Source organism: Protopterus annectens, chromosome 10.part0, assembly GCF_019279795.1.
Source record: "Protopterus annectens isolate FY-2018-M chromosome 10.part0, PAN1.0, whole genome shotgun sequence".
NCBI classification, from domain to species: Eukaryota; Metazoa; Chordata; order Ceratodontiformes; family Protopteridae; genus Protopterus; species Protopterus annectens.
In genome coordinates this window covers 462188522-462203205 of record NC_056744.1, presented here as the reverse complement: position 1 = coordinate 462203205, position 14684 = coordinate 462188522, and the positions used below count along the sequence as shown (strand labels likewise).

At 41.1% G+C, this 14684-nt stretch overlaps 1 protein-coding gene across 4 annotated transcripts in view; it reads left to right on the top strand.

The window, feature by feature from the left end:
- SLC6A9 (solute carrier family 6 member 9) overlaps window positions 1-14684 on the top strand; it is a 1267030-nt gene that overhangs the window by 1202104 nt on the left and 50242 nt on the right. For all 4 annotated transcript variants that reach the window (XM_044085361.1, XM_044085363.1, XM_044085360.1 and 1 more), the window contains 3 exons: window positions 6911-7010; window positions 7543-7643; window positions 12441-12611. In XM_044085361.1, the coding sequence (XP_043941296.1) occupies window positions 6911-7010; window positions 7543-7643; window positions 12441-12611 (372 nt within the window). The remainder of the gene's footprint in view (window positions 1-6910; window positions 7011-7542; window positions 7644-12440; window positions 12612-14684) is intronic.

The following is a 14684-nucleotide window of genomic DNA, read 5'->3' as shown; positions in this document are numbered from 1 at the left end:
ACAAACAGGCTGATAAACCAGAGGATACAATAAACATTACATTACCCAAACTGTAACCCAGGTTAATGATATTCCAAGATCACATCTTTTGGAATATCAATATGGAACTACTGGACATAATACACAGACACCCCAACCTATCAGACTAGTCACTACATTCGGTAGTAATACATATAAATTTAGGGATATCATCAACAATCACTGGGATATTTTGCAGGCACATGAACATCTTAATGGGATACTACCAGATAGATGTGCTTTTTCTTACCGCAGGGGCAGAACAATCAATTCACACTTCACACATTACAAAAGATATAACCCACCCATCCCAATGCAGAAAACATTATTTGTTGACTCGTTGGTAGGCTGCGTTCCTTGTGGTCACTGCAGTGCATGTAAACATATTTTCAAAAGTAAAGAATTTACTAGTTCTAACACTTCTAAAGTGTATCAGATAAAAATTTTTGGGAACTGCAGCAGTGACTGGGTAATCTATTTAGCCACATGCACGTGCTCATCTTTCTATGTAGGACAAACATCTGGACCCTTTAGTCACCACATAAGTGAACATCTAAGCGAGATTAGAAATAACAGAGTTTCCAACGCTCTATATAAACACACTACTATACACAAAACTGCTAATTTTAAGTTCACAATAATTGACAAAATTCAGATGTACAGAACCTCCAAAGCAGGCTGGCATGAAATATTAGACAATATGGAGTCCTCTTGGATTACCAGGCTGGGAGCTCTATTCAGACCCGGTCTAAATGAATTAAGTTAAATTTTGTTTTAGTGGTTCTATTTGATGTTTATCTAGATTATATATCTCTTTAAATTTTGTGATATATAAGCAGACACTAGGATGTGCTCTAACTGAATTTTCTGTTGCACTGAAGAAGGCTTATGTCCTAGCCGAAACTTGTTTGCATGATGGAGTTGCCACAATAAAAGTCAAATATTTTTATCTTCCTTTGTGCTGGATCATTATTTTTTGGAGGTACAATTCCCGCACTTAACCATTCTAGGCCCTCTAGGGTTGTTGGTGTTAATAATTATCTTGGGTATGCGTAACCGTTTTTGAACATTGCCTTTAAATTCTTCCTCCTTTTATATACCACATGTGAACATGAGCCAACATTTTCGATTATCCCCTGCTCACTCCATAAGATGGGTCAATTTTTTACCAAAATGTCCTTTATCACCATACTGCCAGCCTGTTCATACCCTGGGCTGAATGATTACTGCTCCCTATTTTTTTTATTGGTGGTATTTCATAAGTGGGTGGTGTATATGTGATGTCATTGAATGGTGAGCATTATTTAAAGTACTTGTTTTGGAATTAGGGTTGTCTGAAGAAGTTCATTAAAGCTGTGTGTATGAAAGTGCTTACAATAAACCAGTGGGTTTGAGCTTGGTACTAAGCGTCCTTCTTTAACATCCTTTTTGTTGTTTTTTAGTAGTATGAAAAGTAAAAGTAATGCCACCATTTCAAAGAAGTTGATTTGCAAGAGTCAGTTCCAGAAAGAATGCCAAGAGTTCATAGGTTCATAGGTAGGTACTAGGCTATCGGCCCAAGGGCCTAAGTAAGCCTAGCCAACAAGGTTCCCTGGCTTACGCCACCCAAGAAAGTTATTTCCCTGTGCCCCTGTCGAGCAGAGCCGCCAAAGTGATCCCCGGGGTGGATTTCCTATTTCCCATCCTCTTATCAAGATTTTTCTTGAAGAGGGCTAATGAGGAACTTTGCTTGACATAGATGGGTAGCTTGTTCCAGAGTATGGGAAGTCTCTGAGACATAAATCTATCCCTCCAGTGTGTCCTGTTTATTGTGGTGACAAGGTTTAGGTCCCTAAAGCGTGTAGCTCAGAAGGATTGGGATTTCTTTAGGTGTAACATGTCCAACAGCTCGGGGTTTGACATAGCTTTATATGTTAGGCAGAGATCACCTCAGAGTTGGTGATATGCTGCAGAGTAAAGCTGGAGTTTTTTGAGACGGTCAGTGTAGGGCATCTGTTTGAGGCCTGTAATCCTGTTTGTGAGGTACTTCTGTGGCCTTTCCAGCTGCTGCAGATGTCTTGTGAGGTACATTCCAAAAGGGGTGTTTTACCTAATGAGTGTCGAGTAGAGGGGAATAATGACCTCTTTTTTCCTTGATGAGAACCTTTTTGTGATGAGGTGTGCCACATAGAAGGATTTCCTGACTACTGTGGCGATGCGATTATCAAAGGAGAGACTACTGTCCACCTGGGTCCCCAGGTCTCTTATCACACATTTGGTGTTAAGTAGACTGCCGCCTATGTGGTAGTTCATGGGTGCAGAGTTTTTACCAAAGGGGATGACAATGCACTTTTTGGCATTGAGCTTGAGGCCATGGCTCTGACACCATGCATCTGTCTCAGTGAGGCCCTTCTGAAGGATGTCCACATCATTTGGGGACTCAACTATGGCTCCTTGTTTGCAGTCATCTGCGAACGTCTTTAGCCAAAGGCCTTCTGTGTTAGCATGTACTTCGGAGAAGTAGATACCAAACAGGAGAGGTCCCTGGACCAAACCCTGTGGTACTCCACTTGTCACTGGTTTGAAGTCAGATTTGGAGTCTGCAACTTTTACAGTGTGGGTTCTGTCAGTGAGCCAATTGACAACCCATCTTGTGATGTAGGGATTTATACCTAGTTTAGTGAGTTTAGCTATAATTCCAGAATGGAGGGTGGTGTTGAAGCCTTGGCGAGGTCAAGATAGGCTGTAAGAACCACCTTACCCTCGTCTACAGCTTTGGTGACTGCCTCAAAGAAGTCGATCAGGTTCAGAAGGCATGATCTACCTTTCACAAACCTGAACTGGGTGGGGTCCAGAGTTTGGAGGTTACCAATGTCTTTGTTTATGAGTTCCATGATGATACATTCCTTGACCTTACAGACCAGGCTTGTCAGGCTAATAGGGCGATAGGTCCCGGGATCAATGGTGGCTCCCCCTTTATGGGGTGGGATAACTGTTGCTGTGCACCATTCAGTGGGCACAAAGCCTGATGTGAGACTACAATTGAACATGGTGCTTAGGTGAGGAGCCAGTTCATTCTGAAGTTCGTGTAAAACACAGCCTGGGATGTTGTCCGGTCCCATGGATGCCGTGTTTTTGGCTTTAGAGAGTTCAGCTTTTACCTGCATAGTTGTGATTACAGGGACTCTCCATTCTTCCTGTATAGATATGGGCCCTTTAGGGGGTGAGAGGGGGGTAAAGTTAGCACTTAACCTATCTTGGCAATATCATTTGGTTCTGTAATTTTCATGCCTTTCTGCTGTAACTCAGAGCAGATCTGGGTGTTGCCATTGAGATTCTTGACATAGCTATGGAATGCTTTATGGTTGTCCCTAGAATCAGTGGCGATTTTGTTTTCGTAGCTAGCTTTGGAGGATCTTGTAAGGGATCTCAGCTTCTTACTGAGGCTGACCAGGGAACTCCTCCACTCATGGGATTTTACTCTCTTTTGCAACAGTTTCTTCCTTCTGTTGTAGAGTTTGTTTATGGCAGGGAACACCAGATTGGCTTCCTTTTATTGGAGGATAGCTTCTTGGTTCTGTTTGGGATAGCACGAGCCATGCACTCGTGTAAGGGCTTATAGAGTGCATCTGTGTAGGATTCAGCAGTCGTAACTGTATTGCCCACCTGAATGGGTGTCATGAAGTTCGCCACTTCTATCTTAAGAAGCATGAAGTTGACTTTGGAGAAATTTTTTACTGTGATTTCTTTAATGGGAGGTGGAGGCAGGATGTGGATATCTAGGGTGATTAGCTTATGGTCAGATCTGACCAACGAGGAGTTGACTTCAGGTGTGGAACACCGGTCACTCATGTTGGTAATCCCTAGGTCTAGGATATTGTTGCCCCTGGTGGAGGTGTGGATAAGTTGATCCAGGGCACTGGAATTTATGAATTCCAGAAAGCTCGAGGAATTGGTACATGAGTAATTTTCTCAGTTAATGGTGGGTTAGTTGAAATCGCCCATTATTAAGGTGTTTGGTAGAACCCTAATATTTTCCAGTATATCAAGAAAAGAGGAGTGGGAATCCTGGGGCATGGTGGGGGATCTGTAGCAAGCTACAATTTGGATTGCAGTTTTGCCCAGAGTTAGTTGCACTTGGATAACCTCGGATGCATTATGCTGAGCAACTAGAGTGGAGGTGTGGATATCCTTAATGAATATGGACACACCTCCGTCGTTGGTGTTCCGGTCCAGGTTAGGTGGCCGAAAAGTGTGGTATGAGTAAGCCTGGTAATGCAGGGCTGCTCTCTGGAGCCTTGAACCAGGTCTCAGTTACTGCACAGATATCAATGTTCACCATTTTAAGGAGTGCCTTGAGGGAGTGCATTTTGAGTTTTAGACTTCTAGCATTGAGTAGCATTACCCTCAGTTTTTGCTTGCCTGCTCCTCTTATAGTGGTGAATTTGTCATTTGAACCTTGCCTAAAAAAAGGTACTATAGGGGCAGCAAGAGCAATAGCCAGTGCCCAGAATCCCAGGGGTGACAGGTGCAAGCCATCTCTGGCAAAGCATCGTGGTCTGTTGACCATGTCGTCCCAGGCAGACAGATACTGGATCCCCTTAGAATGACACCAGAAGCTTAGCCAATTGTTGAAATCAGTCATTTTGTCCTTGTACTGTGGTATCATTCTGGGCGATGGCAAGCTGCTACTCAGGGTTAGGGTCATACCTGCCTAGGCTACAAGATTGGAGAGCTCTTCCATGTCCGTTTTCATGTAGTCCGGGGAGGTGTCTCAGGTCATTCACACCAGCATGGACAATCACAGAGTCATATTTGTACTTGTTGTGGAGCGACCTGAGTGTGTGGGTTATGTGGCGGATCCTGCCACCCGACAGGCAGCTGACAGTAACCTTCTCCTTGTTTAGCTTGGTGAGTGGGACATTAGTGTGCCTGACTATAGAGTCACCTATGACTAGTGTGTTGGGTACGTTGTTTTGCCTTATGGGCTGTGGTTGAGTGGCACAATGTGGGCTATGTGTCATTTGGGTTGTGTTGGGGGGGGGTGGAGGTTGCTTGCATTTCTGCTTTGGAGGTCTCTGTTGCTTGAGCAGATTATTATTGAGAGCCTCCGCAAATGATTTTGTGTTTCTATGTGTGGATTTTGGTTGTGTGAGTTTAGTGGAACTATGTGATGAGTGTGATGTGGTGCAAGTGTTTACCTTCTCCTCTTGACTGTCAAGTTCAGTCTTGGTTGGAGAGAGCTTTACCTCCAGTTTGGCTAGATAAGTGCCTCTCTCACGGGTTGTGGTGTTGGGTGGTAGGAGAAGAGGGTTGTCTGTGTACATGAGGCAATTGCTACATTGCCCCAAGATGCCCAGATTCATCAGATAGGAGAGAACAATGGGAGTTGACCCTTAGACATGCCTGAATAAAAAAAACTACTTTCCTCTAGACAAGTGAGGAAAGTGAGTATAAGAGCTGTTTTTCTCTAAGCAAGTGAGGAAAGTAAGCACAAAAACTGTTTTCCACTAGGTAAAGAGGAAGGTTGAGTGCTGTAGTAATTTGTAGCTTATTTAGTGCTAACAACAAGTTCTGATGTGGTTAGAGAGTTTAACAGTTAGAGAGTTTAACAGAAATGGATTGAATATATACATAAATAAACTTCACTGTTATTTTTACTGTAAATTAGGTTTATCTGTGCACTGGAAAGTGTAAGGGGAATTTATATAAAGCTTTTATAGAGACATAACTACAGATTTATGGTTGGTCTGGTGTACTATGTTGGTAACCTGAAAACTGATGCAAACTTGGAGCATATAAGCAAGACTCCAGAAAACTGCAGCTACCACTAACAGCCCAACTTCCTAACCAAAGACAGCAGTGGCTGTAAATGCAGACCTGCCCAGATCCTCTGGACATCTGGTAAGCAAGCTGTACTTTAGTATGTTAAACGTGAAAACGAATCCCTTCTGTTGTACATCAAGATTAGTACACATAGTAAGTAGAACATACCTCTGAGAATATTACAGTGATGTAAGGACTGACTCAGCCACTGAATTCTGAAGTATATGGGGCAAGTAGAAAGAGTGTACTATATAGGGAGTTAGATAACTGAAGGGTAAAATCGTAAGTAATGAATTAGTAAAAGTAACTGGATTTGGTAATCTGCATTTGTCACTTGCTGTAGCTTTGTCAGTGAAAATGTTCAGCCAGTCTGACATGGACAGTTGTCATATTTGTACAATCTACACTGTTTTGTCTCAGATTCAAGCAGAGGTCTCTGGTGCTGGAAGGGCAATCTATGGGCTGGAACTGAATAGTTAACGACAAATTTGTTTTGCTTGTAGGTGTGAATGATCATTTACAGGAGACCTCTGACTGAGTCCTGATAATGATCAAGGATAATGGCAGAAACTCTCTAAATTCAACCAGACATTTTGCACTGTAATAGTAGGGTCACATTCAGTAAGATTTGATAGCAGCATATATCCAAAGATTTGTGACTTGCTTTCAAAGTGAAAAAAATAACAGCACAAAAAAGTGGCTGATGCTATTTTCAAAGATAAGATTATTGTATCATGTATTACTAATGGAAAAAAGGCAGGTCTTGAAAACTTTATCTCATGCATGGGGTCAGCTCAAATTATCTATTCTAAGATCGCATTTATTGTTATTTGGGGTAATATATAATTATTGACCATGAGATGGGTAAGGCCAATCTAACACCAAATGGAATAGGTTAATTCAAGCATCAAAAGGAAAACTGGCTAGGCTTAAAATGGCCAACAAGGGCAAAAAGCCTAGAACTCAACTATGGACCTATTAAATACTACATTTAGGGGATCCAGGGGTGTATATATTGTACCTAAAAAACAAATGCGTTTTTTCTTGCTGATTGATGTTGCTGTTTTATTTTTTTTTCCTTTCGCAGGCTGGTATTTATTGGTTGCTTCTGATGGATAACTATGCTGCAAGCTTCTCCCTCGTTGTTATTTCTTGCATTATGTGCATTGCTCTTATGTATGTCTATGGTAAGTTATTTTATTTATTTATTTTATTTATTTTTTGTAAACCATCAAACATTTAATGGACAACTTTCCATATTTAATTGCCAATCAGATACAAATAATTGAGAAAAGAAAAAATATAACAGAAAGGTGCTGCAAGTTCAGAGGCTGACAAGCACACAAATGCCTACAAAAGATGGGGCATTTAGTCCACAAATACTGTGTACATGCTTTTAATTAACAAAAACATAATTAGCAAAGAAAGCAGAAGACACAATAACTAAATACATTTCACTTTGCAGATATATTTTGGTCTCAAATAAAGTTTGTGTTTACAGTTTATCCTTTTACAGAAATGAAATATGTAGTGGTTGAAATAATAACCTCCTTGAGTCAGGTGTTGGTGCCCTTTCCTAATTGACAGTAAAATCTTGTAAATGTTTCTGTGTATGAATATATGAATATGTATAGAGCTGTAGATATAGAAAAACCATTATGGACTAAGCGAATCTGACTCCTTTTACCTGGTACTCTTTTTCTGTTTTGTCACTTCCAGGGCACCGTGAATACTTCAAAGATGTGGAAATGATGCTGGGCTTTCCTCCGCCAATCTTTTTTAGAATTTGCTGGAGATTTGTGTCACCTGCAATTATTTTTGTACGTAATTAATTTACATTCTGTATTGTTCTCACTCTAGTATTTCCTGCTTTTCATTCTTCTTTCTTTGAACAAGTGAGTCATTCCATAAGGCTGTACTTTTCATATGAGAAGAAAGGCACATAGGCAGTGGCTCCCCACTGAAAGTTTGAGAGCAGTAACCACAAGTCATGGCGCTCTGAAAAATAATATGTGAATCTCAGATGACTACAGCAAATGTTTAACCTTGCTGAAATGCCAGTACACACCTATACTATTTATGTACACTAATTGTAAAATTGCAGTACCTTAGTAAGGCGTAATACTCCAGGGTACTACAGTCACAGACATAATATATTTATAATCATATATTTTTAAGTGTTTAGCCTCACTTCTGTAAGGATCAAATGTACTTTCTTTACAACTTAACAGAAAACTATGGTCAATTCTTTCTAGTCTGTTGCCAGCATTTTTATGCCGGGTTGCATGAAATGTGAGATGTGATGTTACTGAAATGGGAAATTATAAATGGTTTAGAATTCCAAACTGGCAGTTTTCTAGTCTGTGATCTTTAATAACCTCTTAGCAGTGTAGTCCACCCAGCAGTGACTATAGACTAGCATGCATGTTAGCTCAAAATAAGATAGTTTCAGCTAGTTTATCCTTCTTTAGCAACTACAAAGAAAGAACTTGCTTATCCTACTTACTAAGTTGTAAGGTAAAGATTTTGCAATAGTGGACTTCTATTAGTGATTCTTCAGCCAACGTCCATGTGTCAGTTGTAGCCTTGGTAGATGACCTGACGATAAGCAAGAATGAGCAAACTACTTTTTTGTACTCTTTTTGTCCATCCAAGCTGGCCATCAGCAGACACTGGTGCCTTTCCTCATTTAGTGAGACTGTCTGATTCTTCTGGGCTCCCCTGGCATTAGTCATATAAGACTCAGGCCTGACGAGGAGATCAGGCTTTCTTGGTACTAAATCACATTGCTTCAAAGGTGGTTTTCCTACTTTTCTTCCACCCTTGCACATTCACAGCAGTGTCCTGTGAGTAAAAAGTGTAAAGGGCTGACCACACCAATTTACTCCTCACTTCCAGAAGGAGATGACATCAGCAAGCTTCCTTGGCCACACAAGGAAGCACTTATGCAATTGTTACCCTGGTTTTCTGACAGAGAAATCTAACTACACTGTCCAGTGCATATGCCCCTCCCAGGACTGGCATGCTCATCCTCTTATGCCAGCACGTCAGATGCCCGCAGGTTATTTGCATTGTAGGCAGGGATTTATCTCTTTAGGTCCCACTGCTGCTTAGCATTCCACTTTTGTAACACAGGAAAAAATGTGCTGTAGCATGTAGTACAATGCTACCTTCCAGATGATCACAGGTACTATTTCAGGCTCAGGGGAATAAGAAAGAAGGCCATACTTTCTGCAAACTACTCCAAGAATGCTGCATGTTTTTCTAGTTGTTTTTCCCTTCTGCCTGCTGGCCATCAAGCCTCCCTGTATAGAACTCAGTCCCGTTAATTCTCTAGTGGCGGAGAATCCTTTATCCACCTGGGAGAGAGCCATCTGGAGAGACTCTTTTAGTCTTACCTGCATCTTAACAATATAAAAGCATTTGTGTAAGTCCCCAACCATGAGGCAACCTACCTGCATCACTGAGGGATGCACAAAGTCTTTATTTCATCCTCAGTAAACAGGTGACTAAAGGGAATTAAGATAGTATCATCTAGACAGTCAACTGAAGTTGATCGTGGTCGGGGTACATCAAACACCCCTTTTCTTGAGTAAATCCAGTCCGTAAGGAAACTTATGGTATCTGTCCCTGGCCATTTCCAAAAGAAGGGAGAACCACAGTTACCTGGGTCAGAAGGGGGTCACCACAATGATTTTGGGGGATTCCTTCTGAATCCTCAGAAGTACCCTGGATATCATTGCAAATGGTAGAAAAGCATACAGGAACATTTCTCTCCATGGAAAAGAAAACACATCTGTCTTCCAAGCCCTTTTACATGAAGCCTTGGAATAGAATCTTGCCAGCTGATTGTTCAGAGTGGGGGCATATAGGTCTGCTTGAGGAACTTCCCACAGATGGATCAAATCCTGGAAGACTTCCTGATCTAGATTCCATTTGTGAGGGTCTTTCCTTGAACTGCTCAGCTTGTCTGCCACACAGTTTTGCTTGGATGGAATGCAGGATACCTAGATTGAGATTGTACTGTGAAGTTATATCCCAGGTTAACATGGCTAGTCTGCCAAGGGGGTATGACCTGGGTCCGTCTTGCTTGTTAATGTACCACACAACTGTGGTATTGTCTGAGACAACGTTAAGAAGTCTCAGGGACCAATGATGATTCAAAGAGTTGAATACCTTGATCAGGGCAAGGATCTCTTTTATATTTATGTGCTTGCATCTATCTTTGGTGTCCCACACACCTTGCATTTTATCCCTTCTGAAACTGCTCCCCAAGCAAAGTCCAATGTGTATGTGGTGACTCGCTGCTTTTGAACAGGGAGGAACAAGGGGAGACCCAGATTTACAGATACTTCCTGTCCCCACCAAGTGATTTCTCTTCTGACAAACCCCAGCACAGGGATCTGAAAAGACAAAGGATGTTGCTGTTAGGATCAAAGGGAGTTCAGATACGATTCTATCTTTCACATTTGGAGTTCTGCTACTGTTATCTTGAGAATCGTAGATGCCATGAGACCCATAATCCTGAGATATTTCCTTGCAGTGACTGCAGTCTGAGGGAAAACCTTAGAAGTAGGTCTAGATAAAGGTCTATTTTTCCCATGGAAGAAAGGCTCTTTGAATTGAGTTGTCTATCTGATACCCCACTAACACAATTGTGTGTGGACCGAGTCAAAAAAGGCTTTTGAATGTTTTCTTGGAATCCCAGCTTGTGTAAGAGATCTCTGATACAAGTGAGAGATTCCTGACAGACTGAAAAAGACTGCAAATAAACAAGTAATCTAAATATGAAAAAATGTGGATTCCCTGTAGCCTGCAATGAGCTATAGCTGGAGCTAGACACATTGTGAACATTCTTGTTGCAGTGGATAGACAAAAGGATAAGGCAGGTAAGCTATTAATTAGGCTGAACCACACAAAGCTTATAAACATGAGTTTCATTAGGTGTGTGTTCATTCTGATGAAACACATATGAGAATTGCGGAACAAAAGTGCTTAACTGAAAAAATAAAGTGTGCTTTTTTTCGGTGTCCAAAGTGATTTCCATTTGTTCTAAGTGCAAGTACAATTTATTTCGCCATTTGGATTTTTTTTTTAGAACGCATAATTCTTGTTCTGACTTGCCCTTTGTAGTGATGGGAGTAACACTGGGAAGGAAAAGAGAGGTTCGTATCCATCTACATGAAGATAGATGGAGAACAATCTAAAAGAAAAGAGAGTACACAAGAGGCATTCACTGATGGCAAGAAAAAGTAAATCAGAAGGTGCTCTTTGTTTAAAACTGCCCTTTGCAGGAGAAGGTATAGCAGCTGCAGTAGTGTGTTGGGGAAGAAGCTATAACTTCTACTTCTAGGTAATTTACTGAAGAAAGTAAGCCTTTGTTAGTAGACTTGCAGATAAAATACACACACTTCAAAAAGGCACTGTAGGGTGATGATTCCGTAAGGAGGGCAGGACAAAATATAATCAAGACTATAAGGAAAAATTACTGTTTTGAGTTAAAAAATAATCTTGTGTATATAGGAAGTAAAAAAGAAAGAAGTTCTCATCAGTTTCATCAATCTGTGCTTATACCCCATGGAAATAACTGCTTACAGAACTGGAAGCTGGGCATAGGAGAGGCTTCTAGCCTTGGATTTTTGTTTGATGATAGCCAGTATCCTGGAGGGGAAATGTGGACTGTTAATCTTCAGTACAGACACTAAAGTACAGTCTATTTTGTTTGGATCTGTAAAGTCAAGTGGTTTTCTGTTGACTTATGGTAAGAAACTTGTAATTTTTATATAAATCTTGCCCCCATTGTCTTCATGAAAAAGTATGCATTCTGTGTTTACACTTGCCAGAGCTGTAGGAATGGGCAGGTTGTTAAAGACAGCTGTCCTAGGGGTCAACCAGTAGGGAGTGCTGTGCAAGTTGACAGTTTACAAACTAACATTAGCACAGTCATGTGGTAGCAGTGCCAGCCCGTAGACTCTTAAAAACTTCCTTTAAATGTAGTAATTCTCTTGTGCACTGGAGAACAATGTTTCCCAACTGCTCCCTGATAGTCAGATGCACCTAAAATTTACAACCTGGGAGTATTATGAATTATATGAAGCAGCAGCCACAAACTGTACAGAACTGGAAACACAAATGTCAGCAGTCTCTGTACGCATATTGTTTCTGGTATCAAGCTTTCTTGTTCTGTATAATGTTTATCTCCTACAATTTGGGCAGTATTCCTGGACATATACTGCTGGAAAAAAAAAAAAAAGATAAAGATGCCCATCATGTCTGTCATACCAAAATTGTTAGCGCTAATAGGTGCGCCAATCTCACAGCCCCTTACCCCCACTTCACAGAAGATGTTGCCTTCTTAGGAAGATCATTAGGAGTGATTGAGAAATAAACTAGCAATAGAAATCAACTCAGAAATGAGATTTAGTCACGGGGGTCCAGGAGCTCCAAGTTCCTGGTTGGTCGACATTAGTGGATGGGATATCAGCAGTAAGATAAACATGACAAGTGGCTTTTGCTTATGTTAAATAGCAATTAAACATGTTTATATTCTAATCTAGAATGCTTGGAAGTCTGAACATTTTGCATTCTGTTTCATAATTATGTCTTTTCCATTTCAGTTTATTCTCATCTTCACGGTCATCCAGTACAAACCTATTACCTACAATAACTATGTTTACCCCAACTGGGCTATAGCACTTGGATTCCTCATGGCTCTGTCATCTGTCATCTGCATCCCAGGATATGGATTCTTCAAACTCCTTAGTTCAGAGGGTGATACGTTTCTTGAGGTATGATATCAGATGCATAACATTCAGTTTCTTCCAGAAGACACTTATCTGTATATAGTGAAATTAGATGTTTTCTAACTTGCAGCTTGCATTTTAATAATCTTTCCATTTGGTAAGAGGTCCTTTGTGAATAGACTGGAGAATTACGACTTGCTTTATCCTGCACAAATTAGTAATTTTGTCTAAGGTTAAGGGTTGTGATTTAACCAAGTGTGTTCTCATGTGCATCTTAATTTCAGTTGCAATGCCAGCAGCCTAGTTTAACAAAACATCTCAGTATTGGCTAACGAGTATGGGATCAGACTAAACACCGAATGGTCTGGTTTTACTACAGTGTAATAAACACTAAACTATCAAATCAGCAGATTGTTAGCCTACTGAAATAAAGTATAGTTGTTTAAAATCTTACCATAACAGTACATGTCCTTTTCTTCACTGTTTCAGTTTTCTTCACTGTAGGGATCTCTTGCAAAGGATAGCTCAATGTCCGGCCAGTATACCAAAGCCTTTGCATCTTGTATGCAGCACACGTCACATGTATGCACCCAGTTCATGGGAGTACGGCATAAAGGTGACATATGGACACAGTTAACCAGAACTGAATTGCCCCCAGTAGAGAACAGCCTCCATAGGACAAAAGAGGCAATGCACATCCATAAGGAGAAAATGTGGATAAAAAAGGAAGACCCTTGGCCAGGAGGGAAGCCAAAACAAAGCCCAAAAGAAAAAATGGGGATGGAGGGGGGGGTGAATACTGCAACAGTGAAGAAATATATATCTACTGTTATGGTAAGATTTTACACAGCTGTACTATGTCCTTCTATATCACTGTTGCAGTATTCTTCACTGTAGGGAAAGTACAAAAACTCAAGAAAAGGATTGGGAAGTGGAAGGCTGAGAAGAGCCCTCAACAAACCCATGAAGAATGGCTCTAGCAAAACCTGCTCTGGCCCAAAAACCACATCCAATTTACAATGCTTAGTAAAGGTATGTACTGAAGACCAAGTAGCAGCTTCAAGGATGGAATTGGTATTCAACTCCTTGAAGAAAGCCCCAGAAGAGGCAACAGCCCTAGTCAAGTGAACCCTAACAGAAGTAGACAGACATTTGCTACGAAAAGAATATCAAAAAGAAATGGCCTTAGATATCCAGGAGGAGATGGTTTGCTTATAAATAGCCAAACCCAATGTCCTGGGATGAAAAGAAACAAAAAGTAGGTCAGACTTACGAATGGCCTTACTTTTATCCAAATAATACCTGAGCTGTCTGTGCAAATCCAAGATATGCAGAAACCTCTCACTAGCAGACTGAGGAGAAAGAAAAAAGGAAGGGAGCTGTACTGCCTGATTCTAAGACAACTCATTAACCACATTGGGTGTAAAAGAAGGATTAGTATAAAGGAACACCCTGTCTCTGTGAAAAAGAATAAAGGGGGATGACCATAAGGATCTGAAGCTCAGAAACCCTCCAAGCAGAATTAAGAGCAAGCAATAAGAGAGTCTTCTAGGTACAATGTTGCAGAGGAGCTGAACCTCCAGCCACAAAAGGAGCCTGGGTCAATTTTTCTAAAACAAAATTAAAGGTCCCAAGGAGGAGGAATGGGCTTCTTTGGGGGCCTAGGATGCAGGACACCTTTAAGAAACTGTTTGACCTCAAAACGAGGACTGAAGGGCATACAGGCAGAAATAGCTGACAGATGGGCCTTTATAGAAGAATAGGCCAAGCCGGACTGGAGCAACCCACACACATAGTAGAGAATCAATGGGACCCCCACTGAAAAAGGGTCCTGGTTATGAGCATGGCACCAAACAGAAAATCTCTTCCATTTGGACATATAAGACTTTCTGGTTGCAGGTTTTCTTGCTTTCTCTAAAACAATGAGCACATCCTCATAAAAGAGGTGCCTAAAAGGGATCCAACCGTCTCATTCACAGTATCAGTTGAAGAGTGGACACGTGAGGATGGATGAGTGACCCCTTGTGGTCCAATCAGTGACGTAACTTGTGGTGATTGCCCATGGCCAGATGCCTTAAGGGGGCAACCAATGCTGTCTTGGTCAAAAGGGAGTCAATA